Here is a 25,427-nt window from a genome sequence, read left to right on the forward strand (position 1 = left end):
TTGCACGCTGATTGATGTCATGATCTGCATGCTCTGCACGCTGCCGGTGGACATTGGATGCGATCAGTGCCAGCCCTTTTATCAATATGGCGTTTGGTGCACTTTACGTCAGTATGCGCATGGGCCGCAGACGCCATTTTGGTACCTTAAGGGGCCTCGTAGCACCCAAAAAACAGGCACTTCCAAACCCAATATCGCTCCCCAGGTACTTTAGAGATGAAGAGGGCATTGTTGTTTTTACGGGAACAGTAGTATAGTGGCTATGTTGCTGGACCAGTAATCCAGAGAACTGGACGAATGATCTGGGACATGAGTTCAAATCCTACCACAGCAGCTGGGGAATTTGAATTCAGTTAATTAAATAAATCTAGAATAAAAAGCTAGTATCAGTAATAGTGACCATGAAACTACCAGATTGTCTTAAAGGCCCATCTGGTTCCTTACCTGGTCTGACCTATGTGACTCCAGTGCAATATGGTTGACTCTTAATTGCCGTCTGAAATGGCCTAGTAAGCCATTCAGTTAAGGACAATTAATGATGTGCAATAAATGTTGACCTTGCTAGCGACATCCACATCCCGTGAATGAATAAAGAAAAAAAAGTTAAATATCATTGCTGACCATTGCTATTTACTGATTTCTTCAGTTTGTACAATTTTGTATGTTAATTTGTTTTAGTTTGTTTTCCTCAGGGACTCCAGAAGAAAATTGGAGCCACTTGTGTTACAGATATAGCCATATAAATAAGTATTGTATTTAGCACCCATCACCTTAAAGTTATTGCACCATAAATCTGTACGTCGCACATCAAATTTGCGCATTCCACTATACAACTGTGTGTACTTCACCTGTGTTCCTCTGATTAGTAGAAATTAGTGGAACACAGTTGTATTAAAAAATTAGTTGTTCTCGGGTGTGCTGGGACATGGGGAGCTTGTACAGCACCACCTACTGGTGTGCTAGAGGTTAGTGAGACACTGCTGTGAGGTGACTGTGCTGTAACTGACTTGTTTTCCTTCCAAACCTCTCTTTTGGTCTTTTCTGTCACACACTTTTATCTGACTGAAAGTGTGGACTGCTCACAGACCTCTGCCAATATTGCTTTTGAACTCCCTGCTAAAAGGTGTGTGAAAATAACATTTGTAACTTACTGATGGAATCCTTTTCCTTGCCTCCTTCTCCTGCAGTGCAGAAATATATAAACCCCACTTGGCACTTCTGTTCCTGAGATGTAAGAATCACAGCAGGGATAATTGCTGGATTTAATATAATATATTACATTCTTTAAATAGATACGTCAGAAGTACTCCACTTAAGAGTTTCAAGCTTTAAAATGAATTTCAGTACTTTTGTTCTTAAAGCTATCTCATAGCAAACTATTTAAGAATTGTAAGAAAAATAGTGTTTCTTTTGAACTTTCTAACTGGTTTTGGCATATCTTTGTGCAGTGCAACCCTTTTGGCCTTTCTGGTTGACCTGCTGAAGAGCTCAGTGGCCATGCAAGAACAAATGTTGGGTGGAAAAGGATTCTTGGTAATTGGCTACCTCTTGGAAAAGGTAAGTTTATGAAGACACAAAATACTTAATTTATAAGGTGAAAATATGTCCAGCTGAACCTGATAGACTAAGCTAAAAGGATAATGTTTTTTTTTGTGATACGCAGACAAAGACGTTTTACCTGATTTTAATAATGTTTCAAATTTGACAGTTAATTATTTCCAGGAGTAATTATTTTTAAAAAGTTGGATGCTGACCTAGTTTTTAAGAATATTTTAAACAATATTAAATGAGAAGAAGTGGGTTATTTTGATAATGGGAGTTGTTTAGATATTCAGTAGAATGTTTTCAACACCGCCTCCAGTGCGCCAGTGCAACCTTCGGCCCCCTGAGGAAAAGAGTGTTTCAAGACCAGTCCCTCAAAACCGTCACCAAGCTCATGGTCTGCAGGGCTGTAGTAATACCTGCCCTCCTGTATGGCTCAGAGACATGGACCATGTACAGTAGGCACCTCGAGTCGCTGGAGAAAATAGCACCAGCGATGTCTCTGCAAGATCCTGCAAATCCTCTGGGAGGACAGACGCACAAACATTAGCGTCCTCATCCAGGCCAACATCCCCAGCATTGAAGCACTGACCCATACTTGATCAGCTCCGCTGGGCAGGCCACATCGTTCGCATGCCAGACACGAGACCCCCAAAGCATGCGCTCTACTTGGAACTCGTCCACGGCAAACGAGCCAAAGACGGGCAGAGGAAACGTTACAAGGACACCCTCAAAGCCTCCCTGATAAAGTGTGACATCTCCACTGACACCTGGGAGTCCCTGGCCATAGACCGCCCTAAGTGGAGGAAGTGCATTCGGGAGGGTGCTGAGCTCCTTGAGTATCGTCGCCGAGAGCATGCAGAAATCAAGCGCAGGCATTGGAACGAGTCTGCGGCAAACCAGGCTCCCTGCCCACCCTTTCCCTCAACGACTATCTGTCCCACCAGTGACAGAGACTGTGGTTCTCGTATTGGACTGTTCAGCCACCTAAGAACTCATGCTAAGAGTGGAAGCAAGTCTTCCTTGATTCCGAGGGACTGCCTATGATGATAATGATGATAACTCATTATTTATATATCATTAAAAACATATGTCTTAGGTTGTAGCTATTTGCAATGCTCCATTCTTTATCTTAAGGGAAAAGATACGTAAGTCTGCAGTCTACAGGAATTTTTTTCAAAATATAGCAGGCTAAATCTGTAACTTGACATGTTTATATAATAGTTAAATATTTACAGCTGAATAAGTATGTTTGAATTATCAGATTTTTTAATTGTATAATGTAGTTATGTTGAATGATAGTGGTGGGAAATTCTCAGTTTCCCCAAAATTATTTGATTTCTATGATTCAAAAATTACGATGTATAGAATGTGTATTCAGGAGATAAAGGTCATGACTTAAAAGACAGTTAAGTAATTTACCATGTATTCTGATTTCTCTTTCTCTTGCATATAGTCATCCAGAATCCACATAACACGAGCTGTCCTTGAACAGTTTTTGTCCTTTGCTAAATATCTGGATGGTTTGACACATGGAGCACCTTTATTAAAACAGTTGTGTGATCACGTCCTGTTTAATCCTGCCATATGGATTCATATTCCTGCAAAGGTATGTTTTTTAAAAAAATTGGGAACTGCTGTATGTCGCAGGAAAATGCTTCCTCTTATGCCTTTTTACTTCTTACCAATTTTCTGCACAATCTTCTCGCATCTGCTCCATGAAGGTATTGACTCATTGCTGGGGTATTAGACCTTGGCCATTAATCGTTCTTCATGTGTGAGCCTTGATAGTCAGTGTTGGCAGGCTGTCCAACTGCTTATCATGGATAAGCCACATCTTGTCCTCCCCTTCCACGCATGCACATTTCCTGCAGGATTTAGTGGAGAGCAATCAGGAGCAGAAGTCCAACCTGGTTTTTCTTCTCCCTAAATGTGAAAACTGAGGCTAATTATAGATCAGGCAAGTCCTCTTCCATACTAATTGCTCTTTTCAACTTTAAAAAGAAAATTAACATCTGCAAATTTCTTCCACCACCATAGTATCACCTGTCTCAGCCCATCTGCTGCTGAAATCCTTGCTCATGCTTTTGTTACCTCCAATGTTTTTCTGGCCGGCTTCCATATTCCACTCTTCATAAACTTGAGCTCATCCAAAACTTTGCTGCCCGTATCCTAATTCACACCAAGGGCTAGACTTTGCATCGGGTTCGCCCAGGTACCGCCCATTTAACCGCTGAGATTAAGTTTAACCCCCATATCTGATTAAAAATGGAAACTAACGCCCAATTATCGCCCATTTATTGCCGACGTATGGCATATAGTTAATGCCGAGAATTAGCTGAACCGCCCGCCCATATTTTTTTTTTAATGCTGACATCATTCATGCATCACCCAGAAGACTGTTTATAATGGAAACTATCGCCTAAGTAACACCCAGAATATCGCTGAGCGTTACTTTCGGCATCTTGCCCATATCATCATCATCATAGGCGGTCCCTCGAAACGAGGATGACTTGCTTCCACGCAAAAAAGGATAAGTTTCACAGGTGTTTCGAATGAAGGACCCGAACTACATCCTCAAGGGTGGAAGATGCCTGTGCGTGGATTTTTTTAACGTATGCTCGCCGTTACACACCAGCTACCACACAGGCTTGACAGAGCTAGGTCTTGATCCAGTGGCAAGGATTATCCAAGACGACTGGAGACCAGCTCTGCTGCATGGACTTAGTGCGCGCACACATCGCAGTGTGGGCTGGCCCGCACTGTCCCTGGGCTCCTGGCCCCGAACTCACGCCTCCCCTGGGCTCTGAATACGTCCCAGTACATTCTCTCGCCACTCCTTCGCCCCGATCTCGCCGCTCCTGCTGTATTTGCCCATGCTCCAATCACCGACTTGGACCTTGATGATGTCACTCTTCGCTGCCGTCGCCCTCCTGCACCAGCTCGCGCTGCTCCCTGGAGTAGTATGCCTCCACGCTGCTCCTGGGCCACTCGCCTCCTCTCCTTTTATGGCCCCGACGTGCCGCTGGTGTTCTCATGCAAATTGGGGCCTCCACCCTGCCTACCAACTTATGGTTGTCTACCACCACCTTCTTGCCCATATACCGCCCAAATGATCGCTCGCCCATAAAGACACTCAAAAAAAGCTGCACTCACCTGACCGTAACCCAGCGGTATGGATGCCATTTTGTAATTCGGAGGACTTTTCATAAAAGGCTGCTTCAAGTTCATGGGAGCTTTGAAGTAATTCATGGGTGCTTTTAATGTAGTTTTAAAATCTCTTGACAACCATCTACTCACATTGTGGTAAATTTTGATTTTTTTTACTGAGTTTTTCGAGGACAGTTTAATAATTTTGAATACATATAAATAGGCCATTTAGTGATGGTAATGGGGCCTGTAATTTCTCAGCCAGTATTAATGACTACTCACATGCTGCAGACTAGAGATGGGAGAAGGTTTATTGAAGAGCATTATGTACCCAATCAAAGAGGTGGCAGACTGCTGAGGAGGAGGAGACGTTACACCCAACGCACTTACAGGGAAAAGCGGTCATACCTGGACTTGTCCGATAACACGTGCCTTAGGAGACTGCGCTTCTGAAAGGAGGTCATCAGTGAGATATGCCAGCTCATTAAGGGAGATCTGCAGCCTAACAGCACCATCGGGACTGCACTGCCCGTTGAGGTCAAGGTTACTGCGGCACTTTCCTTCTATGCATCGGGCTCCTTTCAGGCCTTAGCTGGCGACGTTTGCGGTATCTCTCAGCACGCCACACATTGCTGCATTCGACAGGTGACTGAAGCCCTTTGTGCTCGCAGGATGGACTTTATAAATTTCCCAATGACCAGAGAGGCACAGACTGAGAGGGCTTTGGGTTTCCCAAGAATAGAAAACTTCCCCACGGTGCAATAGACTGTACGCACATCGCCCTGCGAGCACCTTTTCAGGATGCAGAGGTATTTCGGAACTGAAAGGGATTCCACTCCCTGAATGTGCAGCTCGTTGTCGACCACAAGCAAATAATCATGGCAGTAAATGCAAATTTTCCAGGGAGCATCCATGATGCGCACATCTTGCCTGAGAGCACTGTCTCTGACGTGTTTAAGAGTCAGCCACAAGGTCACGGTTGGATACTGGGGGATAAAGGATATGGCCTTGCCAGCTGGCTCATGACCCCCCTGCATAAGACCCAGACGGAAGCCAAGGGGAAGCATGACAACAAAAGCCACATAGCCACACGCAATATCATCAAAAAGACAATTGGTATGCTTAACCAGTGCTTCAGATGCCTGGACCACTCAGGAGGCGACTTACAATACCACCCTGAGCAGGTCGCTCAGTTTATCGTGGTGTGCTGTATGTTGCATAACTTAGCTATCAGAAGGGGACGAGAATTGCCAGATGGGACTGCTGGTCCACCTCAGGGGAGAGGAGAGAAGACGAGGATCTTGGGGAGGACAATCAGGCTGGTGTTGAACCATGCCCCTAACCACCGCAGGAAAAGCCCCGTGGTAGTTGCGCAGCTGCAAGACTGTTGTGTCCGTAGCTCATAAATGAATGCCTTGCGTTACGTTGGTGACAGTTACAGTTGTGTTATGTTATGTTTCACCTTTGCCTTTCCTGGCCTGGCCTCGCAATTGTTTGCAAACTTTGTACATACTTAACGTTTCTGCTATTGGAAGACACTGCACAACAATGTTAAGTTAAATTAAAAAAATGTAATGCATAGAAAAGTTTTAAACAAATTAAACAAGAAACACCCATCCACCCCCCCCCCCACCCGAACAGTGAAAATGTTATAAAAAAAACCAATAATAACTAAAACAGCAGCATAATATATAACAGTATAACAACAACAATTAAAACACCACCAAATTTCAAAAACAATTATAAATATAACAAACACCCACTCACTGAACAGTCAACAAATTTATTAATAACAATAATAATAATGGTACAGAAAAATGTATTCTCACCCTCCCCTACTTGTGGCCACACTTCCTTTACCCCCCCCCCCCCCAATCTGAACCCCACCTCTCCCTTGTACACACTCCAAGCCGCCTTGTAGCAAGGCACCTAGAGCGTTGCTGCTGTGTGGGGGCTGACGGCAGAGTCAAAGATGAGGCTGGAGATGGAGGGGACGTCTACAAAGAACGTCCTCCGAGTCAGAAGCAAGAGCTTCCTCCTGACTCGCATGTGTCAGTGGCAATGGCGGTACGGCACCTTGGGATGCAGTGCCATATTCCAGAACCACAGGCTGCCGTCTGGCATCCATGGACTCGGCTATTTGCTCCATCACCGCTACCATCCACGATATTTCCTGTGAGACTATCGCGGTCAGAGCGACAACGTGTCCAGTTAACCCACCTATTGCCTAGTGGAGCTCTCAACCTATGTCGACGTTCGTCCTGGATAGTTCAACCATGTCCATGCTTACATCTGCCGGTCTTTGAGCAGTGCGACCTCGCCGAACCGACCTCTGCGGGATCGGCGCAGGCATGGAACCACTCGGGGTGCCCTGCTGCAAGGAACTTGGCCCCGCTGCTTCCTCGGTGGACAAGGACGTCGCTGCAGGAACACAGGAAGACCTCGCTACAGGCTCCTCCTCTACCTCCTCACTGTCCTCGATGGATAGGAGCACCTGTAACAGGACAGGAGAGGCACTTGCCTCCTCGCCTCCAGAGTTCTGGGGAACTTGCAGAACCTGGGGAGCTTGCGAAGGCTGACGAGCCTGGGGAACCTGGAGAGCCTGTGAAGCCTGGTGACCTAGAAAACATAAATGAGGTTAGTAGAAGAGAAGGGGATGCCAGGGTGACATGAGAATGCTTACACGATGCAGTTATATGTAAGAGTTCCCATACCTCGGGAGCCTCTTATCAACAAGGGCAGACATTGACGACGAGATTCAACACCGCCTCCAGTGCAGCCTTCGACCGCCTGAGGAAAAGAGTGTTTGAAGACCAGGCGCTCAAATCTGCCATCAAGCTCATGGTCGACAGGGCTGTAGTAATACCCGCCCTCCTGTATGGCTCAGAGACATGGACCATGTACAGTAGACACAAAGTCGCTGGAGAAATATCACTAACGATGTCTCCACAATATCCTACAAATCCCCGAGGAGGACAGACGCACCAATGTTAACGTCCTCGACCAGGCCAACATCCCCAGCATTGAAGCACTGATCACACTCGATCAGCTCCGTTGGGCAGGCCACATTATTTGTATGCCAGATACGAGACTTCCAAAGCAAGCGCTCTATTCGGAACTCTTTTACGACAAACGAGCCAAAGGTGGGCAGAAGAAACATTACAAGGACACCTTCAAAGCCTCCCTGATAAAGTGCAATATCCCCACTGACACCTGGGAGTCCCTGGCCAAAGACCGCCCTAAGTGGAGGAAGTGCATCCAGGAGGGCGATCTGAACAAGTCTAGCCCCAAGTCCCGTTAACCCTGTGCTTGCTGATCTACATTCCAGCGCTTGAACACCTCGATTTTAGAATTCTCACCTTTGTGTTCAAACCCCTCCACGGCCCCGCTCCCCGATCTCTGTAATCTCTTCCAACCTTAAAAATACTGAGAACTCTGTGTTCCTCCAGCTCTTGCCTTTTGTCCATCTCCCCACTTCATTCATCCCACATTGGCATCTGTGCCTTCAGCCGCCTTGGCCCGAAGTTCTGCAATTCCTCTCCTAAACCTCTCCACCTCTCTCTCCTCCTTTAAGACACTCCTTAAAATCTACTCTGACAAAGCTTTTGGTCAATTGAATGTCTTCTTCCTTGGCTCGGTATTAATTTTTGTCTGATTACGCACCTGTGAAGCGCCTTGGGACGTTTTATTATGTTAAAGGTGCTATATAAATGCAAGTTGTTGTTGAATATATATGTAACCTTCCCTGCTCCTTTATCAAGCATTTGAGCCACAACCTACAAACCCCTCGTCTTTCATATTGTCACACTTTGAATGAACTGTTTGCGACTACATTTAAATACACTATATAGATGTAAGTCGTTGCTGTTGGATTGTAAATGCACTCTTACAATTGACATCTGATATCTGAGCCAGCCAGTTCCACAGGGAAGGATGCTATTGATGATTAACTAAATAGCCTGATTCATTGAAGTGATTTGGAAAGTGAAAGGATGGGCTGGATTTTCGCCATTATTGGGTGCCGTTTTTTTGGCATCTGCTGATTGTTTTTGAGCAGTCTTGATTTTGCAACTTTCCTCAAAGTTTGTATGCCAGCGGCGACTGTCAGCGCCGGATTTTTTGTACGCCAGATTTTTTAGTGCAGGTCTGGTTGAAAACTGATTTCCGTGCCGTTTTTGGCCATTTAACCAATTTTCGCCAACACTGATTTTTTTTCAGCACGCTGCACAGTGGCTTTAAATACCAATCAGAAAAACCCTACGTTAACTTAAGGAAATCGGCGCTGAATATATTTCTGAGTTTTTGGAACAAGGGAAGAAGACAATTTAAAACACAAATTCATGGTGATTTTTGCAGAGAGAACTCGGAAAATAATGCGGGAAAGTTAATTTTTCCTACACAATGTTTTTGAAAATGGGCAAATTGCGACTCCACCCCACCACAGAATCTCTGCTCACAGGGCTCCAGGCACAGGTTGGAGGAGTGCCGGCCGGTCGACGGCAGGATCGTTCCCTCAGCCAGACACAAACACCACGACCTCCCTCGGGCTTCTTTCCAAGCTGAGCGCCGATCTCCTATGTTTCTCGCCAGCATGCACTCTGAACTGTACATCGGAGACGGCACAGCAGCAAATATACGTATTTCAGCAAAAGCTATAGATAGTGCCATAAATCACTGTGCGTTGTGTCTCCATAGAGACAGAGCCTAGTGTTGCACATGCGCAGGCCAGGGTGTGGTCCGTTCTACTGGGGCATCACCCAGCAACGGTGTGAGTGCTTCAGTTAGTACTGTCTCACAAGAACAAGAATAACAAAATTAACAATAATTGTTATGGGTGTAACATGCAAGGTTGATTTGCATGCATGCCATGCAGTGGTGACGGATAATACGACGTCAGCATCGCAGAAACTAGATCGCTCGGGGATTGATGGGGAAGGAGGCCATACTCTGATTGGATCTACGGGGACAGGCGCTCATACCTACACCTGACTGAGACAGACTGCATTCGCAGGCTGTGATTTAGAAAGGCGGTCATCACAGAGATCTGCCAGCTAATCAGGGCAGACATACAACCAGGAGGACTGCCCTACCTGTGGAAGTAAAGGTCACTGCAACACTTGCCTTTTATGCTTCTGGCTCATTTCAAGCAGCAACTGGTGACATATGCTGCATCTTGTAGCACGCCACACATTGCTGCATTCGATAGGTGTCTGTCTGCCAAAAAGTACCAGTTCATCAATTTATGACCACGCAGGCAATGCGAGACAGGGCTGTGGGGGTTCTCCAGAATTTCCGTCTTCTGAAAGGTACAGGGATCGATTGACTGTACCCACGTCGCCTTGAGAACACCTTTGGACGACTCCAAGGTCTATCGTAACAGGAAAGGATTCCACTCCCTAAATATCCAGCTCATCTGTGCCGATATGCATCAGATCATGGCAGTGGATGCTAAATACCCAGGTAGCATCCATGAAGCTTTCATCCAAGTGAAAGCGTTATACCTGTCCAACCCCACTAACCCATGCCACCACCTCGACCCGCAGGACGATGGCGGAGGAGGCGGCCTCGTGCACCTGTAGCCATAGCTAGAGACTTGCGTCAGTGGCTAATCCATGATCGCTTTGCTGCCTGAAGGCTAAACGGCCCAACTATGTTGACTCTTTGCACCGGGTTAGTGTGAAAAAATAATATATATGATAATGCACATAATGTTGTGTTGGTTTATGTTGCTTTAATTCAAAAAATAATGTGCAGGATTCTGCATAAATTTTAAAAATAATTAGGTTTATTAAACATTTGTACAGTTTTACTTAACTTTAATAAAACATTTTGTATCAAACTAAACTTTACAATGAAGAAAAGAACAAGTAGCAGCAATAAACAAATCCTAGCTTCAGCCATCTCTCCTCCCCCTTATTCAAAGACCTTAGCGCTGTGCGCCCCTCTTGCCCCTGTTGTTGCCTCTACCCCTACCCATGCCCATTGTCGCAGACCTGCTTCCTCACCCCGACCCCAGTGTTTTTTCTGTTTTCTGTGCGAAGGCGCATTTGTTGTTGGTGGGGTTGGACAGGTACAGACCTAACAGACAGCATTATGGAAGGCCCGGGTTCCTCTTCGAACTCTTCTTCAGCCTGTGGATCAGCTCGCGGCACACTACCTGACTTTGGTCTGGGGATTGGAAGTGAGTGTCAGCAGTTGATGCTGCCAATTGCTGTTGGGCAATGACAGCTTGGGTGTGTCCACTTATTGCAGCAGCTATCTCCGACATTTCCTCCCTCATCTGTCCCGACACTGCATCAGCTGCCTGCAGCATTCTCCTAATCTCCAACATCCCCTCCCTCATCGATCCCGACAGTGCTCCCATTTCTCCAGACAGCGTTGCTACTTCTACTGACAGTCCTGCTAATTCTACCCTCACCCCACCCATGGTGTCCAGGAGCGATCTCGTTAGCTCAATGCTCTCCCCACTCATTCCCATGATCTGTCCTATGTCTCCTGCATCCTGCATTTCAGGTTGAGCTCTCCTTCCCACCTTCCTCGGCCGTCTCCCAGGTGTGTCTTGCTGCAACATACTGGGACCCGCAGCCTCAGACTGTACATCATGAAATGTCGCGTCAGTTGTATCGCTCAGCAAAGGGATTGGGATCCTCGGGGGGGGGGGGAGGAGGCGGGGGGAGTTCACTCGCTCCAATTCCAATGTAAACATCTCAGTATTGGGGTCTTTCTGCTGCTCTTCAGTCTGCAGCTCATCCTCATCCTGATGTTGATGAAGAATATCTAGATTGACAGCTTCCTGATCATGCTCTGCTTCTACTTCTGCTTCAGCTTCTGTCTCTTCCTGATGTGCAACATCTACAAAACATAACAGAGCAGATGTTTGGATAGCAGTAGGAGAGGGGGCAGGGGGGGCAGAGTGACATGAGTATGCAGGTCACACAGCGCAGGCTCTTTTCAAAGACCACGATGCCAACCCAGACTGCAATTTGCAGGGGTTGCCCTCTCTCGGTAACCTGAGCCCAGTGTCCATATTGGTGGTTGATCTTCTCGTGCAAGATTTAATTATATCAACGATCCTCTGTTCCATGGCTGTTAGTTGCAGCCTACTTGGCGCACCTCCTCCAGTTTTTGACCTTTCTTGGTTGTTCTGTGACACCTTCCTCTGCAAAGGTGAAAATTGAACTTTTTAAGAGAGGGTCCTTCTGCTGTGGTGGCCACACACACATTAGTCACATTTAAAAATATAATTGCAGTGCATAAATACAAATATTACTTGCAGTAACTGCTTGGCCAAGATCCTGCCATTCCTTTTTGAACTGCGTGCCGCTTCTCGGGGCCACGGCCACTGCATTGAACTCTTCTGCAAATTGGTCCCAAAGTTTTGCTAGTAGAGAGGGTTTCGGTTTCTTTTGTCCCATTCTTCCTTTGTTCTCAAAGCACATCCTATCTCCTCTCAATTATGTCTACCAGCGGCTCAATTTCTTCTGCTAAAAATCTCTTGGCCCTTCTCCCTTACCCTTACCCTTGTCCTTGTCCTTGTCCTTCCCCTTCCCTTGGATCCATCTTTTGCAGCTAAAATTTTGTCCAGATCCAGCTCCAATCCGAATTTATTCACATAAGCTCTTGATCCAGACCAGGAAGTTCACTGTGGTTGCGCGGGCACATCATCACGTGTAAAAAGTGTTTTATTTTTTCCTGACGCATGCTCAGAGACTTTTCGGCGCATACTTGAAGCTCCACCCGCAGACTTAACTTTGGGTACTGCAGCGGCAAAATTTAATTTTACTTTGGCGAAAGTTGTACTTTTTTTTCCGGCGCAATCAGGCATAAAAAAATCCATCCGTTCATCCTCCTGGTTGCCAAAAGTCGGCAGAGGAAATTTGAGCCCGATATCTGTAAGTGGTGGCTGGGCTTCTTCCCACTCCAGACCATCATCATAGGCGGTCCCTTGAACGAGAATGACTTGCTTCCACATGAGTTCACAGATGTTTCAATGAAGGACCGAATATTCCAGTCCTGAACTCCAATTAAGGGGTGGAAGATGCCTGTGCGTGGATTTTTTTAACGTGTGGTGACGGTTGCACATCAGCCACCACATGAGCTTGACAGAGCTAGGCTTTTATCCAGCGGCAAGGGTTAACCAGGACGACTAGGGACCTGCTCTGCTGCACAGACCTGGTGCGCACACACCTGCAGTGTGGGCTGGCTCTTGCTACCCTTGGCTCTTCTGGGCCCCATGCCCTTATTTGTCACACCTCCGCCACGTTCTCACGCCGCGATCTCGCGCCGCTCCTCCGCCGCGATCTCGCACCGCTCCTCCGCCACAAAACACTTACCACACTTCCGCCATGATCTCCCGCCGCACCTTCACACCAAACATTCGCCGACCTCCGCCACGGTCACCCACCAAATCTCAGCCACAATCCCTCATCGCTCCTCTGCCTCGATCGCTCGCCACACCTTTGCCACGTCCTTCCAGCTCCTCTGGTTTACCATCATCAAAGGCGGTCCCTCGGAATCGAGGAAGACTTGCTTCCATTCCTAAAACCACAGACCCTGTCACAGATGGGACAGACATTTGTCGGGGGAAGGAGGGTTGGTGGGACTGATTTGCCACACACTTCTTCCGCTGCCCGAACCTGACTTCTTCACGATTGCAGCGTTGAGATTCGAAGAGCTCAATACCCTCCCGGATGCACTTTCTCCACCTAGGGCGTTCTTCGGCCAGGGATTCCCAGGTGTCAGTGGTAATGTCGCACTTTACCAGGGAGGCTTTGAGGGTGTCCTTGTAACGTTTCCGCTGCCCACCTTTGGCTCGTTTGCCGTGAAGGAGCTCCGCATAGAGCAATTGCTTAGGGAGCCTTGTGTCTAGCATGCGAACTATGTGGCCTGCCCAGCGAAGCTGATCGAGTGTGGTCAGTGCTTCAATACTGGGGATGTTAGCCTGGGCGAGGACACTGATGTTGGTGCGCCTGTCCTCCCAGGGGATTTGCAGGATCTTGCGGAGACATTATTGATAGATCTCCAGCGACTTGATGTGTCGTCTGTACATCGTCCATGCCTCTGATCCATACAGGAGGGCGGGTATTACTACAGCCCTGCAGACCATGAGCTTGGTGGTAGATTTGAGGACCTGGTCTTCGAACACTCTTTTCCTCAGGTGGCTAAAGGCCGCACTGGAGGCGATGTTGAATCTCCGCATCAATGTCTGCCTTTGTTGATAAAAGGCTCCCGAGGTATGGGAAGTGGTCCACGTTGTCAAGGGCTGTGCCGTGAATCTTGATGACTGGGGGGCAGTGCTGTGCGTGGAGAACAGGCTGGTGGAGGACCTTTGTCTTACGGATGTTAAGCGTAAGGCCCATGCTTTCATATGCCTCGGTGAATACTGTTATATCTTGAATAAAGAGTCAGATTAAATACTGCAAGCTCAAAGTAAGATGTGGGATCCCTTGGGACTCCAGCGGATAAGCCCTCTGGTGGTTAGACATGGTATTTACAGGCTTACATACATAACAAATACATTGACTATATCCTGGAGTTCAGCCTCAGCCTCAGCGTCGTCCATGTACTCCAGCTCAACGACAAAGGTTGGGGTGATGTTGGACCTGGCCTGGAGACGGCGTAGGTTGAACTGCTTCCCACTGGTTCTGTAGTTTAGTTCCACTCCAGCGGGGAGCTTGTTGACTGTGAGGTGGAGCATGGCAGCGAGGAAGATTGAGAAGAGGGTTGGAGCGATGGCACAGCCCTGTTTGACCCCGGTCCAGACATGGATTGGGTCTGTAAGGGAACCGCTGGTAAGGATCACGGCCTGCATGTCGTCATGGAGCAGGCGAATGATGTTGACAAACTTTTGGAGGCATCCAAAATGGAGGAGGATGCTACAAAAGCCCTCACAATTGATAGTGTCAAAGCCCTTTATAAGATCGAAAAAGGCCATATGTAAGGGCTGGCACTGCTCCCTGCATTTTTCCTGCAGCTGTCGCACTGCAAAGATCATGTCCATTGTGCCCCATGGGGAAGAAATCCGCACTGTGATTACGGGAGGAGCTCCTCGGCCACAGGGAGAAGACAGTGGACTTGTCCCCCTTTTCAAGATGGCCACGATCACTGCATCTCTGAGATCTCCCGGCATGCTCTCTCCCCTCCAAATGAGAGAGATGAGGTCATGTATCGGCGCCAACAGCGCCTCTACGCCAAACTTTAGCGCCTCAGCAGGAATTTCATTGCACCCGTAGCCTAGTTATTCTTGAGCTGTTTTATGGCTTTGCCTATCTTGTGTAGCGTTGGGGTTTCACTGAGGTGGTGGCGGGTCGCATGCTGCGGGATGGAGTTGAGAACACTCGAGTCAAAGGCAGAGTCTCGATTGAGGAGATCTTCAAAGTGCTCCTTCCAGCGGGCCCTGACAGCCTTGGTGTCCTTGATGAGTGTTTCCCCGTTCATGACCAGAAGTGGGGTGGGGCCTTGGGAGTTTGGACCGTAGGTGGCTTGACTGCAATGAAGAATCCTCGCATATCGTGGCTGTCGACCAGTTGTTGTATCTCTTGTGCTTTCTCCATCCACCACCTGTTCTTTAAATCCTGGGTTTTTTGTTGGACCGCAGCCTTGAGCCGTCTGCTTTGCAGCTCCCGAGTTAGGTTGTTGCTTGAGGCTCAGAAATGCTCTGCGCTTACGATCTATTAGTTCTTGGATCTCCTGATCATTTTCATCAAACCAGTCCTGGTATTTTCTGGTTGAGTAACCAATTGTCTCTTCACAGGCACTGGTTATGGAGACCTGGAGGGCAGACCAATCGCTGTGGGCATTCAGCATCTCAGGGTCATCAAGGCACGCCAGATTAGCTGTGAGGCGCTGGCTGTATAGGGTTCTCTCAACTGGGTCTTAAAGTGCTCCGGCATTAACTTTTTTGCGGCACTGCTTCTGCTGTCTCATGCTTTGGGGTTATCTTTATATTGATGATGGATCGGATTGGGCGATGGTCCATCTAGCAGTCGTCAGCTCCTGTCATTGCGTGGGTCATGTGCACATCTTTGCGAGTCCTGGCTTGGACGATGATGTAGTCGGGCAGGTACCAATCTTTGGAGCTAGGGTGTTGCTACAATGCCTTGTATTTGTCCCTCTGGCGGAACGGGGTGTTCCGCCAGAAGGACATCATGACATCAAGAAATCATGCTTGACAAATCTTCTAGAATTTTTTGAGGATGTAACTAGTAGAGTGAACAAGGGAGAACCAGTGGATGTTGTGTATTTGGATTTTCAAAAGGCTTTTGACAAGGTCCCACACAAGAGATTAGTGTGCAAAATTAAAGCACATGGTATTGGGGGTAATGTATTGACATGGATAGAGAAATGGTTCGCAGACAGGAAGCAAAGAGTAGGAATAAACGGGTCCTTTTCAGAATGGCAGGCAGTGACTAGTGGGGTACCGCAAGGTTCAGTGCTGGGACCCCAGCTATTTACAATATACATTAATGATTTAGACGAAGGAATTCAATGTAATATATCCAAGTTTGCAGATGTCACTAAGCTGGGTGGCAGTGTGAGCTGTGAGGAGGATGCTAAGAGGCTGCAGGGTGACTGGACAGGTTAGGTGAGTGGGAAAATGCATAGCAGATGCAGCATAATGTGGATAAATGTGAGGTTATCCACTTTGGTGGCAAAATCAGGAGGGCAGAATATTATCTGAATGGTGACAGATTAGTAAAAGGGGAGGTGCAACGAGACCTGGGTGTCATGGTACATCAGTCATTGAAAGTTGGCATTCAGGTACAGCAGGCGGTGAAGAAGACAAATGGCATGTTGGCCTTCATAGCTAGAGGATTTGAGTATAGGAGCAAGGGGGTCTTACTGCAGTTGTACAGGGCCTTGGTGAGGCCACACCTTGAATATTGTGTACAGTTTTGGTCTCCTAATCTGAGGAAGGACATTCTTGCTATTGAGGGAGTGCAGCGAAGGTTCACTAGACTGATTCCCGGGATGGCAGGACTGACATATGAAGAAAGACTGGATCGACTAGGCTTATATTCACTGGAATTTAGAAGAATGAGAGGGGACCTCATAGAAACATATAAAATTCTGACAGGATTGGACAGGTTAGATGCAGGAAGAATGTTCCTGATGTTGGGGAAGTTCAGAACCAGGGGTCACAGTCTCAGGATAAGGGGTAAGCCATTTAGGACCGAGATGAGGAGAAACTTCTTCACTCAAAATTGTGAACCTGTGGAACTCTCTATCACAGAAAGTTGTTGAGGCCAGTTCGTTAGATATTTTCAAAAGGGAGTTAGATATGGCCCTTATGGCTAAAGGGATCAAGGCGTATGGAGAGAAAGCAGAAATGGGGTACTGAAGTTGCATGATCAGCCATGATCATATTGAATGGTGGTGCAGGCTCGAATGGCCAACTCCTGCACCTATTTTTCTATGTTGGTAATGAGGAGATCGTGATCTAGACATTTTGTCAGGAGTAGGGTACCGCTGGAGTTGGCTTTCCCTACCCTCTCTCTGCCAGTCACGCTTCCCTAGAGGGCTGTGTCTTTGCCGACTCTGGCATTAAAGTCATCTAGAAGGATCAATTTGTCGCCTATGGGGATGCGTGACAGAGATGTCTTGAGGTTGGAATAAAAACCCTCTTTAGCCTCATCCGTTGTATCGAGTGTTGGGGTGTTACGCGCTGATGACTGTGGCGCATTGGTTCTGGGATAGGGTAAGGTGAAGAGTCATGGCGCGTTCGTTAACCCCGCAGGGGGAGTCTTTGAGGCGGTTGACCAGTTCATTTTTGATGGCGAAGCCAACTCCATGAAGGTGGCATGCTTCCTCTGGTTTTCCTTTCCAGAAAAAGGTGTCACCTCCACCTTGTTCCTTGAGCTGGCCTTCCCCTGCCCACCGGATCTCGCTTAGGGCGGGGTTGTCGATGTCAAAACGTCTTAAGTTCCCGGGAAACTATGGCGGTGCGGCGTTCCAGCCTGTTGCTGTTGGAATTATCCATGAGGGTCCTGACATTCCAGGTCCCGAACTTCATATTAGCTAAGTGGAAGATGCATGTGCGTGAGTTCTTTTAACGTGGGGTGGCCGCTACACAACGGCAACCACAGGGGCTTGGCTGAGCACGATCTTGGTCCAGTGGCAAGGGGTTCCAAGACGACTGAAGACCAGGCACTGCTGTATAAGCCGAATTGCCGAGGGCGAGATGTTGGCCGCAAGCTCGGTGCCAAGTAGTGCAATTGATGGTAGATGGCATGAAGCTTTGTTGGAGGGGCAGGCATTGGGAAGGTCAGCTGCCCGCTGGGGTAACGAGGGATGTTTTGGGAAGTTTCTTCCAAGGTTAAAACATTTCCCCAGAGGTTTCCAAGTTGTTTTAAAAGTTTGAGTTTAAAAGTATTTCCAAATTATTTTTTTTTAAAGTTACACAGGTTGATTGAAGGTTTAATAAATAGATTAAGAGTTGATTAAAAGTTATAGAAAAAAGTTCTCCAAGTTGATTAAAAATTTAAAAGTTTTCCCGAATTGTTTAAGGAGTTTAAAAGTTGATTAAAAGTTTAAAAATTGAGTCCCTTTGGCCGGTTCGATGCCTGCCCCGGATTCCCTTCAGCCGGTTCAGCGTCAGCCCCGGAGTCTCTTCGGCCGGCCCTGGGCAGAATGTTTCACAGTGCAGTCAGAACACTCCACCCCAGCGTTTTCCTTGTGGCCGGCGGGCCCCGGAAGAGCCGGCGGGCCCGGGGTCCTTTCGGCCCGGAGTAGAAGCGGGCCGGTGCGGAGTCCTTTCGGCCCACGATAGAAACGGGCCAGTGCGAAGTCCTTTCGGCCCGGGATAGAAGCGGGCCGGTGCAGGGTCCTTTTAGCCCGGGATAGAAGTGGGCCGGTGCGGGGTCCCTTCAGCCCAAGATAGAAGCGGGCTGTTGCGGGGTCCTTTCGGCCCGGGGTGGAAGCGGGCCGGTGCGGGGTCCTTTCGGCCTGGGGTGGAAGCGGGCTGGTGCAGGGTCCTTTCGGCCCGGGGTGGAAGCGGGCCGGTGCGGGGTCCTTTCGGCCTGGGGTGGAAGCGGGCCGGTGCAGGGTCCTTTTGGCGGGGTACTAGGAGGTTATCCGCACGTCTTGTTCAGCTGGCGGCAACACGGGATTCCTTGCTTTACCAGGACCCCACCGATGCTCCTGCCCACGCTCCAAACAGTGAGCTGGGTCCTGATGACGTCACCCAATCGCCGACCTTGAAGCGAGAGAACACCTCTGCAGGTCGGAAAGTATAAGAGCTGGAGCGATGGGTCCTGGAGCATCATGGCCCCCCAACCTGCGAGAGAACATCTCCGCAGGTCGGGAAGTATAAGAGCTGGAACGGCATACCACTACAACTTCCAGCGTGAGCTGCTCCAAGTGTGTGACTCCAGACCACTGTGCAAATCACTGCCCTAATAAGTAATATGGTACCTATTTGACAAATGGTGGGAAGTTTATCTGATGAAGAATTTACACGCAATGCTGACTGATCTGCATATATTTCCAGTATTTCTGTTCTTGTATCAGATTTGTAAACTTTTTTCCTTTTTATCTATCTGTGGTGTAACTGTAGTTGGACCTTTCGGACATCTATTGCCTCAATCTACTATTGATTGTTATAAAAGTAGACAACATATATTTACATTTACTTTAACCCAATAGCAATAGAGGTTGTGATTGACCATATTTAATACCTGTACAATGGTGGATCATGGAGAAGGGTCCACAGCCAGCGAGGGAATGGAAGACCAGCAGGAAGAGTAGTGCAAGGAAGGTAGTGCAGGGGTCCCCTGTGGTCATCCCACTGCAAAACAGATACACTGCTTTGAGTACTGTTGAGGGGGATGACTCATCAGGGGAGGGCAGCAGCAGCCAAGTTCATGGCACCGTGGGTGGCTCTGTTGCACAGGAGGGCAGGAAAATGAGTGGGGGAGCGATAGTGATAGGGGATTCAATTGTAAGGGGAATAGATAGGCGTTTCTGCGGCCGCAACCGAGACTCCAGGATGGTATGTTGCCTCCCTGGTGCAAGGGTCAAGGATGTCTCGGAGCGGGTGCAGGACATTCTAAAAAGGGAGGGAGAACAGCCAGTTGTCGTGGTGCACGTTGGTACCAACGACATAGGTAAAAAAAGGGATGAGGTCCTACGAAATGAATTTAAGGAGCTAGGAGCTAAATTAAAAAGTAGGACCTCAAAAGTAGTAATCTCGGGATTGCTACCAGTGCCACGTGCTAGTCAGAGTAGGAATCGCAGGATAGCTCAGATGAATACGTGGCTTGAGCAATGGTGCAGCAGGGAGGGATTCAAATTCCTGGGGCATTGGAACCGGTTCTGGGGGAGGTGGGACCAGTACAATCTGGACGGTCTGCACCTGGGCAAAATCGGAACCAATGTCCTCGGGGGAGTGTTTGCTAGTGCTGTTGGGGAGGAGTTAAACTAATATGGCAGGGGGATGGGAACCAATGCAGGGAGATAGAGGGAAACAAAAAGGAGGCAAAAGCAAAAGACAGAAAGGAGATGAGGAAAAGTGGAGGGCAGAGAAACCCAAGGCAAAGAACAAAAAGGACCATTGTACAGCAAAATTCTAAAAGGACAGAGGGTGTTAAAAAAAACAAGCCTAAAGGCTTTGTGTCTTAATGCAAGGAGTATCCGCAATAAAGTGGATGAATTAACTGTGCAAATAGATGTTAACAAATATGATGTGATTGGGATTACGGAGACGTGGCTCCAGGATGATCAGGGCTGGGAACTCAACATCCAGGGGTATTCAACATTCAGGAAGGATAGAATAAAAGGAAAAGGAGGTGGGGTAGCATTGCTGGTTAAGGAGGAGATTAAGGCAATAGTTAGGAAGGACATTAGCTTGGATGATGTGGAATCTATATGGGTAGAGCTACAGAACACCAAAGGGCAAAAAACGTTAGTGGGAGTTGTGTACAGACCTCCAAACAGTAGTAGTGATGTTCGGGAGGGCATCAAACAGGAAATTAGGGGTGCATGCAATAAAGGTGCAGCAGTTATAATGGGTGACTTTAATATGCACATAGATTGGGCTAACCAAACTGGAAGCAATACGGTGGAGGAGGATTTCCTGGAGTGCATAAGGGATGGTTTTTTAGACCAATATGTCGAGGAACCAACTAGGGGGGAGGCCATCTTAGACTGGGTGTTGTGTAATGAGAGAGAATTAATTAGCAATCTCGTTGTGCGAGGCCCCTTGGGGAAGAGTGACCATAATATGGTGGAATTCTGCATTAGGATGGAGAATGAAACAGTTAATTCAGAGAGCATGGTCCAGAACTTAAAGAAGGCTAACTTTGAAGGTATGAGGTGTGAATTGGCTGGGATGGATTGGCGAATGATACTTAAGGGGTTGACTGTGGATGGGCAATGGCAGACATTTAGAGACCGCATGGATGAACTGTCTGGCATAAAAATAAAAAAGGGAAGGTGGCTCAACCGTGGCTATCAAGGGAAATCAGGGATAGTATTAAAGCCAAGGAAGTGGCATACAAATTGGCCAGAAATAGCAGCGAACCTGGGGACTGGGAGAAATTTAGAACTCAGCAGAGGAGGACAAAGGGTTTGATTAGGGCAGGGAAAATGGAGTATGAGAAGAAGCTTGCAGGGAACATTAAGACGGATTGCAAAAGTTTCTATAGATATGTAAAGAGAAAAAGGTTAGTAAAGACAAACGTAGGTCCCCTGCAGTCAGAATCAGGGGAAGTCATAACGGGGAACAAAGAAATGGCGGACCAATTGAACAAGTACTTTGGTTCGGTATTCACGAAGGAGGACACAAACAACCTTCCGGTTATAAAAGGGGTCGGGGGGTCTAGTAAGGAGGAGGAACTGAGGGAAATCCTTATTAGCCGGGAAATTGTGTTGGGGAAATTGATGGGATTGAAGGCCGATAAATCCCCAGGGCCTGATGGACTGCATCCCAGAGTACTTAAGGAGGTGGCCTTGGAAATAGTGGATGCATTGACAGTCATTTTCCAACATTCCATTGACTCTGGATCAGTTCCTATAAAGTGGAGGGTAGCCAATGTAACCCCACTTTTTAAAAAAGGAGGGAGAGAGAAAACAGGGAATTATAGACCGGTCAGCCTGACATCGGTAGTGGGTAAAATGATGGAATCAATTATTAAGGATGTCATAGCAGTGCATTTGGAAAGAGGTGACATGATAGGTCCAAGTCAGCATGGATTTGTGAAAGGGAAATCATGCTTGACAAATCTTCTGGAATTTTTTGAGGATGTTTCCAGTAGAGTGGACAAGGGAGAACCAGTTGATGTGGTATATTTGGACTTTCAGAAGGCGTTCGACAAGGTCCCACACAAGAGATTGATGTGCAAAGTTAGAGCACATGGGATTGGGGGTAGTGTGCTGACATGGATTGAGAACTGGTTGTCAGACAGGAAGCAAAGAGTAGGAGTAAATGGGTACTTTTCAGAATGGCAGGCAGTGACTAGTGGGGTACCGCAAGGTTCTGTGCTGGGGCCCCAGCTGTTTACACTGTACATTAATGATTTAGATGAGGGGATTAAATGTAGTATCTCCAAATTTGTGGATGACACTAAGTTGGGTGGCAGTGTGAGCTGCGAGGAGGATGCTGTGAGGCTGCAGAGCGACTTGGATAGGTTAGGTGAGTGGGCAAATGCATGGCAGATGAAGTATAATGTGGATAAATGTGAGGTTATCCACTTTGGTGGTAAAAACAGAGAGACAGACTATTATCTGAATGGTGACAGATTAGGAAAAGGGGAGGTGCAAAGAGACCTGGGTGTCGTGGTACATCAGTCATTGAAGGTTGGCATGCAGGTGCAGCAGGTGGTTAAGAAAGCAAATGGCATGTTGGCCTTCATAGCAAGGGGATTTGAGTACAGGGGCAGGGAGGTGTTGCTACAGTTGTACAGGGCATTGGTGAGGCCACACCTGGAGTATTGTGTACAGTTTTGGTCTCCTAACTTGAGGAAGGACATTCTTGCTATTGAGGGAGTGCAGCGAAGGTTCACCAGACTGATTCCCGGGATGGCGGGACTGACCTATCAAGAAAGACTGGATCAACTGGGCTTGTATTCACTGGAGTTCAGAAGAATGAGAGGGGACCTCATAGAAACATTTAAAATTCTGACGGGGTTAGACAGGTTAGATGCAGGAAGAATGTTCCCAATGTTGGGGAAGTCCAGAACCAGAGGTCACAGTCTAAGGATAAGGGGTAAGCCATTTAGGACCGAGATGCGGAGGAACTTCTTCACCCAGAGAGTGGTGAACCTGTGGAATTCACTACCACAGAAAGTTGTTGAGGCCAATTCACTAAATATATTCAAAAAGGAGTTAGATGAGGTCCTTACTACTCGGGGGATCAAGGGGTATGGCGAGAAAGCAGGAATGGGATACTGAAGTTGAATGTTCAGCCATGAACTCATTGAATGGCGGTGCAGGCTAGAAGGGCTGAATGGCCTACTCCTGCACCTATTTTCTATGTTTCTATGCCAGTAGTGGTAAAATAATTATGGGTTTTTGATGAATTAGTTTTAATATAGTGTTTGTACAGCTCTAATTGAAGGTAAAATCTGTTAGTATTATAATTGTGTATTTATGTGTAAACCGTTTAATTCCGTTAACATTTCATTTGTAGAAGTATGTTGCAGATTGTTCAGCAGATGAGGCAAAGTATCTTTTATGTTTATCTCCAGGTGCAGCTTTCTCTTTATACTTATTTGTCTGCTGAATTCATTGGGACTGCTACTATCTACAGTACTATTCGCAGAGTGGGCACTGTACTGCAACTAATGCATACTCTCAAGTATTACTACTGGGTAATTAATCCATCTGATTGCAGTGGTATATCTTCCAAAGGGCAAGGTAAGAAATCTATTCTTAAATATTGCAAAAATTGCGGTTAACTGAAACTTCTCACTTTACTTCTCCCAAATTCTAATATTTACAGTTTCAAACGTTTGAGCTTATTTGATCTCTCTTTCTTATTTGCTTCAATAATTGTAATAGCTGCTTAATTTAACAGCTATAAATTGCAGCTTAAATTTAATCTTCTTCATAATCAGCGGTATTCTTTGACATCTATAAGATACTTTCCTGTAAACAAATATATATTGATATAGAAAATGTATTTAACAATTTTTACCTGCTCAAATATGAACATAAGAACCGGAGTAGATCATTCAGCCTCTTGAGCCGGTTTGCAGTGAGAAATGAGAATTTTTGGAACACAATTGGATTATTGGTATCCTTACTAGTTGGAACTGACTTGCATCAATTTAGTAGGAGTGTTTGTACCTGTAGTGAAATGCCAAGAGACCTCATTTTCTAGGCCTTATCATTTTTACTGTTTTTCTGTTAATTAAACCCTTATCCATGCCTTTGTTAACTCTAGACTCAACTGCTCCAATGCTCTTCTGGCCGGTCTCCCACCTTACACGCTTTGTAAACTTGAGCTTATTCAAAATTCTGCCCCTATCCTAACTCGCACCAATCCCAGTTCACCCATCACTGATCCACATTGGCTTCCGTTTTGGCAACGCCTCGATTTTAAAATTCTCATCCTTGTTTTCAGCTCCCTTCATGGCCTCGCCCCTCTCTATCTCTTAATGTCTTCCAACTCTACAACTCTCCAAGATCTCTGCGCTCCTTCAATTCTAGCCTCTTACGCATTCCCAATTTTCATTGCTTTCCCATTGGTGGCTGTGCCTTCAGCTGCCTAGACCTTAAGGTCTGGAAATCCCTCCCTAAACCGCTGCCTGTCTACCTCTCTGCTACTTTAAGATGCTCCTTAAAACCTACCTCTTTGACCAAGCTTTTGGTCACCTGTCTGAATATCTCCTTCGGTGTCAAATTGTGTTTGAAAAGAGTCCAGTGAAGCGCCTTGGGTCGTTTTACGATGTTAAAAGAACTATATAAATTACAAGTTGTTTAGGAACACATAAGAAAACTTGATCATGAACATGATTAGGATGTTGTGTTATAGCTGTCAGCCCCTGTTTGCTTCTGCATATAATTGATTGTTGTAGTCTGTTAAAATATTGATTTATTTGCACTTGAAAGATTGATGGCTGAGTGCAAGATATGCACTGAAAATTTGTATCACATGGAAAAAAAATGAGCTTGTGAAAGCTATCTATTCTAATGAAGTTAAATAGGAAGCTTTGACCTTGTACAAGCACAAATTGTGTGATATAACTTGGGTATGAATTCACCCAAATTAGATTCTGGCACGTGGTTTTAGATCTTATCAAGGTAGTTTTGAACTGGTAGCAGTTATAACTAATTCGTGTGAATTGAACTTGAAAATGTTTCTGGGCAGTTGGTCTCTCCAGGAACTTTTTAAATGTCATTGTTCACCATTTGCCATCACAGAAGAGTAAATGGGGCAAAGTGGGACAATGGTGCAAACAGTGTAAAGGAGCATGAAATTGAGCAGCGATCAGTCCCAACCGATCTCTGCCTATTCTGTGCACTGTTGAAGTTTCTAATGTTCATTAAGGCAAGGGGTGGAAGCTCATTTGAAACAGATGGGAGCTTCATTAAAATATGGAACTGGAGGTGGCAACATCCTGCATGCAATTTCCTGTCATTTGGCATGCAGAACATCCAATTTAAATCATGTTTAGTAAACTAGTATTGTGAGGAACTGAGGGGTCAGGCGACAGTTCATTTAAAGGGCAGAGTAATACCAAAGTATGTTATCACACCCCAGAAAATTGAGTGCTATTAGCACTTTTGCATTCTGG

At 46.6% G+C, this 25,427-nt stretch overlaps 1 protein-coding gene across 1 annotated transcript in view; it reads left to right on the forward strand.

Moving 5' to 3' along the window:
• The window catches only part of nbeaa (neurobeachin a), a 1,211,357-nt gene that overhangs the window by 318,081 nt on the left and 867,849 nt on the right, over nucleotides 1–25,427 (forward strand). The window contains exons 11-13 of the mRNA XM_070892347.1: nucleotides 1,449–1,557; nucleotides 2,999–3,151; nucleotides 23,376–23,544. Coding sequence (XP_070748448.1) covers nucleotides 1,449–1,557; nucleotides 2,999–3,151; nucleotides 23,376–23,544 — 431 coding nt within the window. The remainder of the gene's footprint in view (nucleotides 1–1,448; nucleotides 1,558–2,998; nucleotides 3,152–23,375; nucleotides 23,545–25,427) is intronic.

This window comes from Pristiophorus japonicus, chromosome 10 (assembly GCF_044704955.1).
Source record: "Pristiophorus japonicus isolate sPriJap1 chromosome 10, sPriJap1.hap1, whole genome shotgun sequence".
In the NCBI taxonomy this organism is placed as follows: Eukaryota; Metazoa; Chordata; class Chondrichthyes; family Pristiophoridae; genus Pristiophorus; species Pristiophorus japonicus.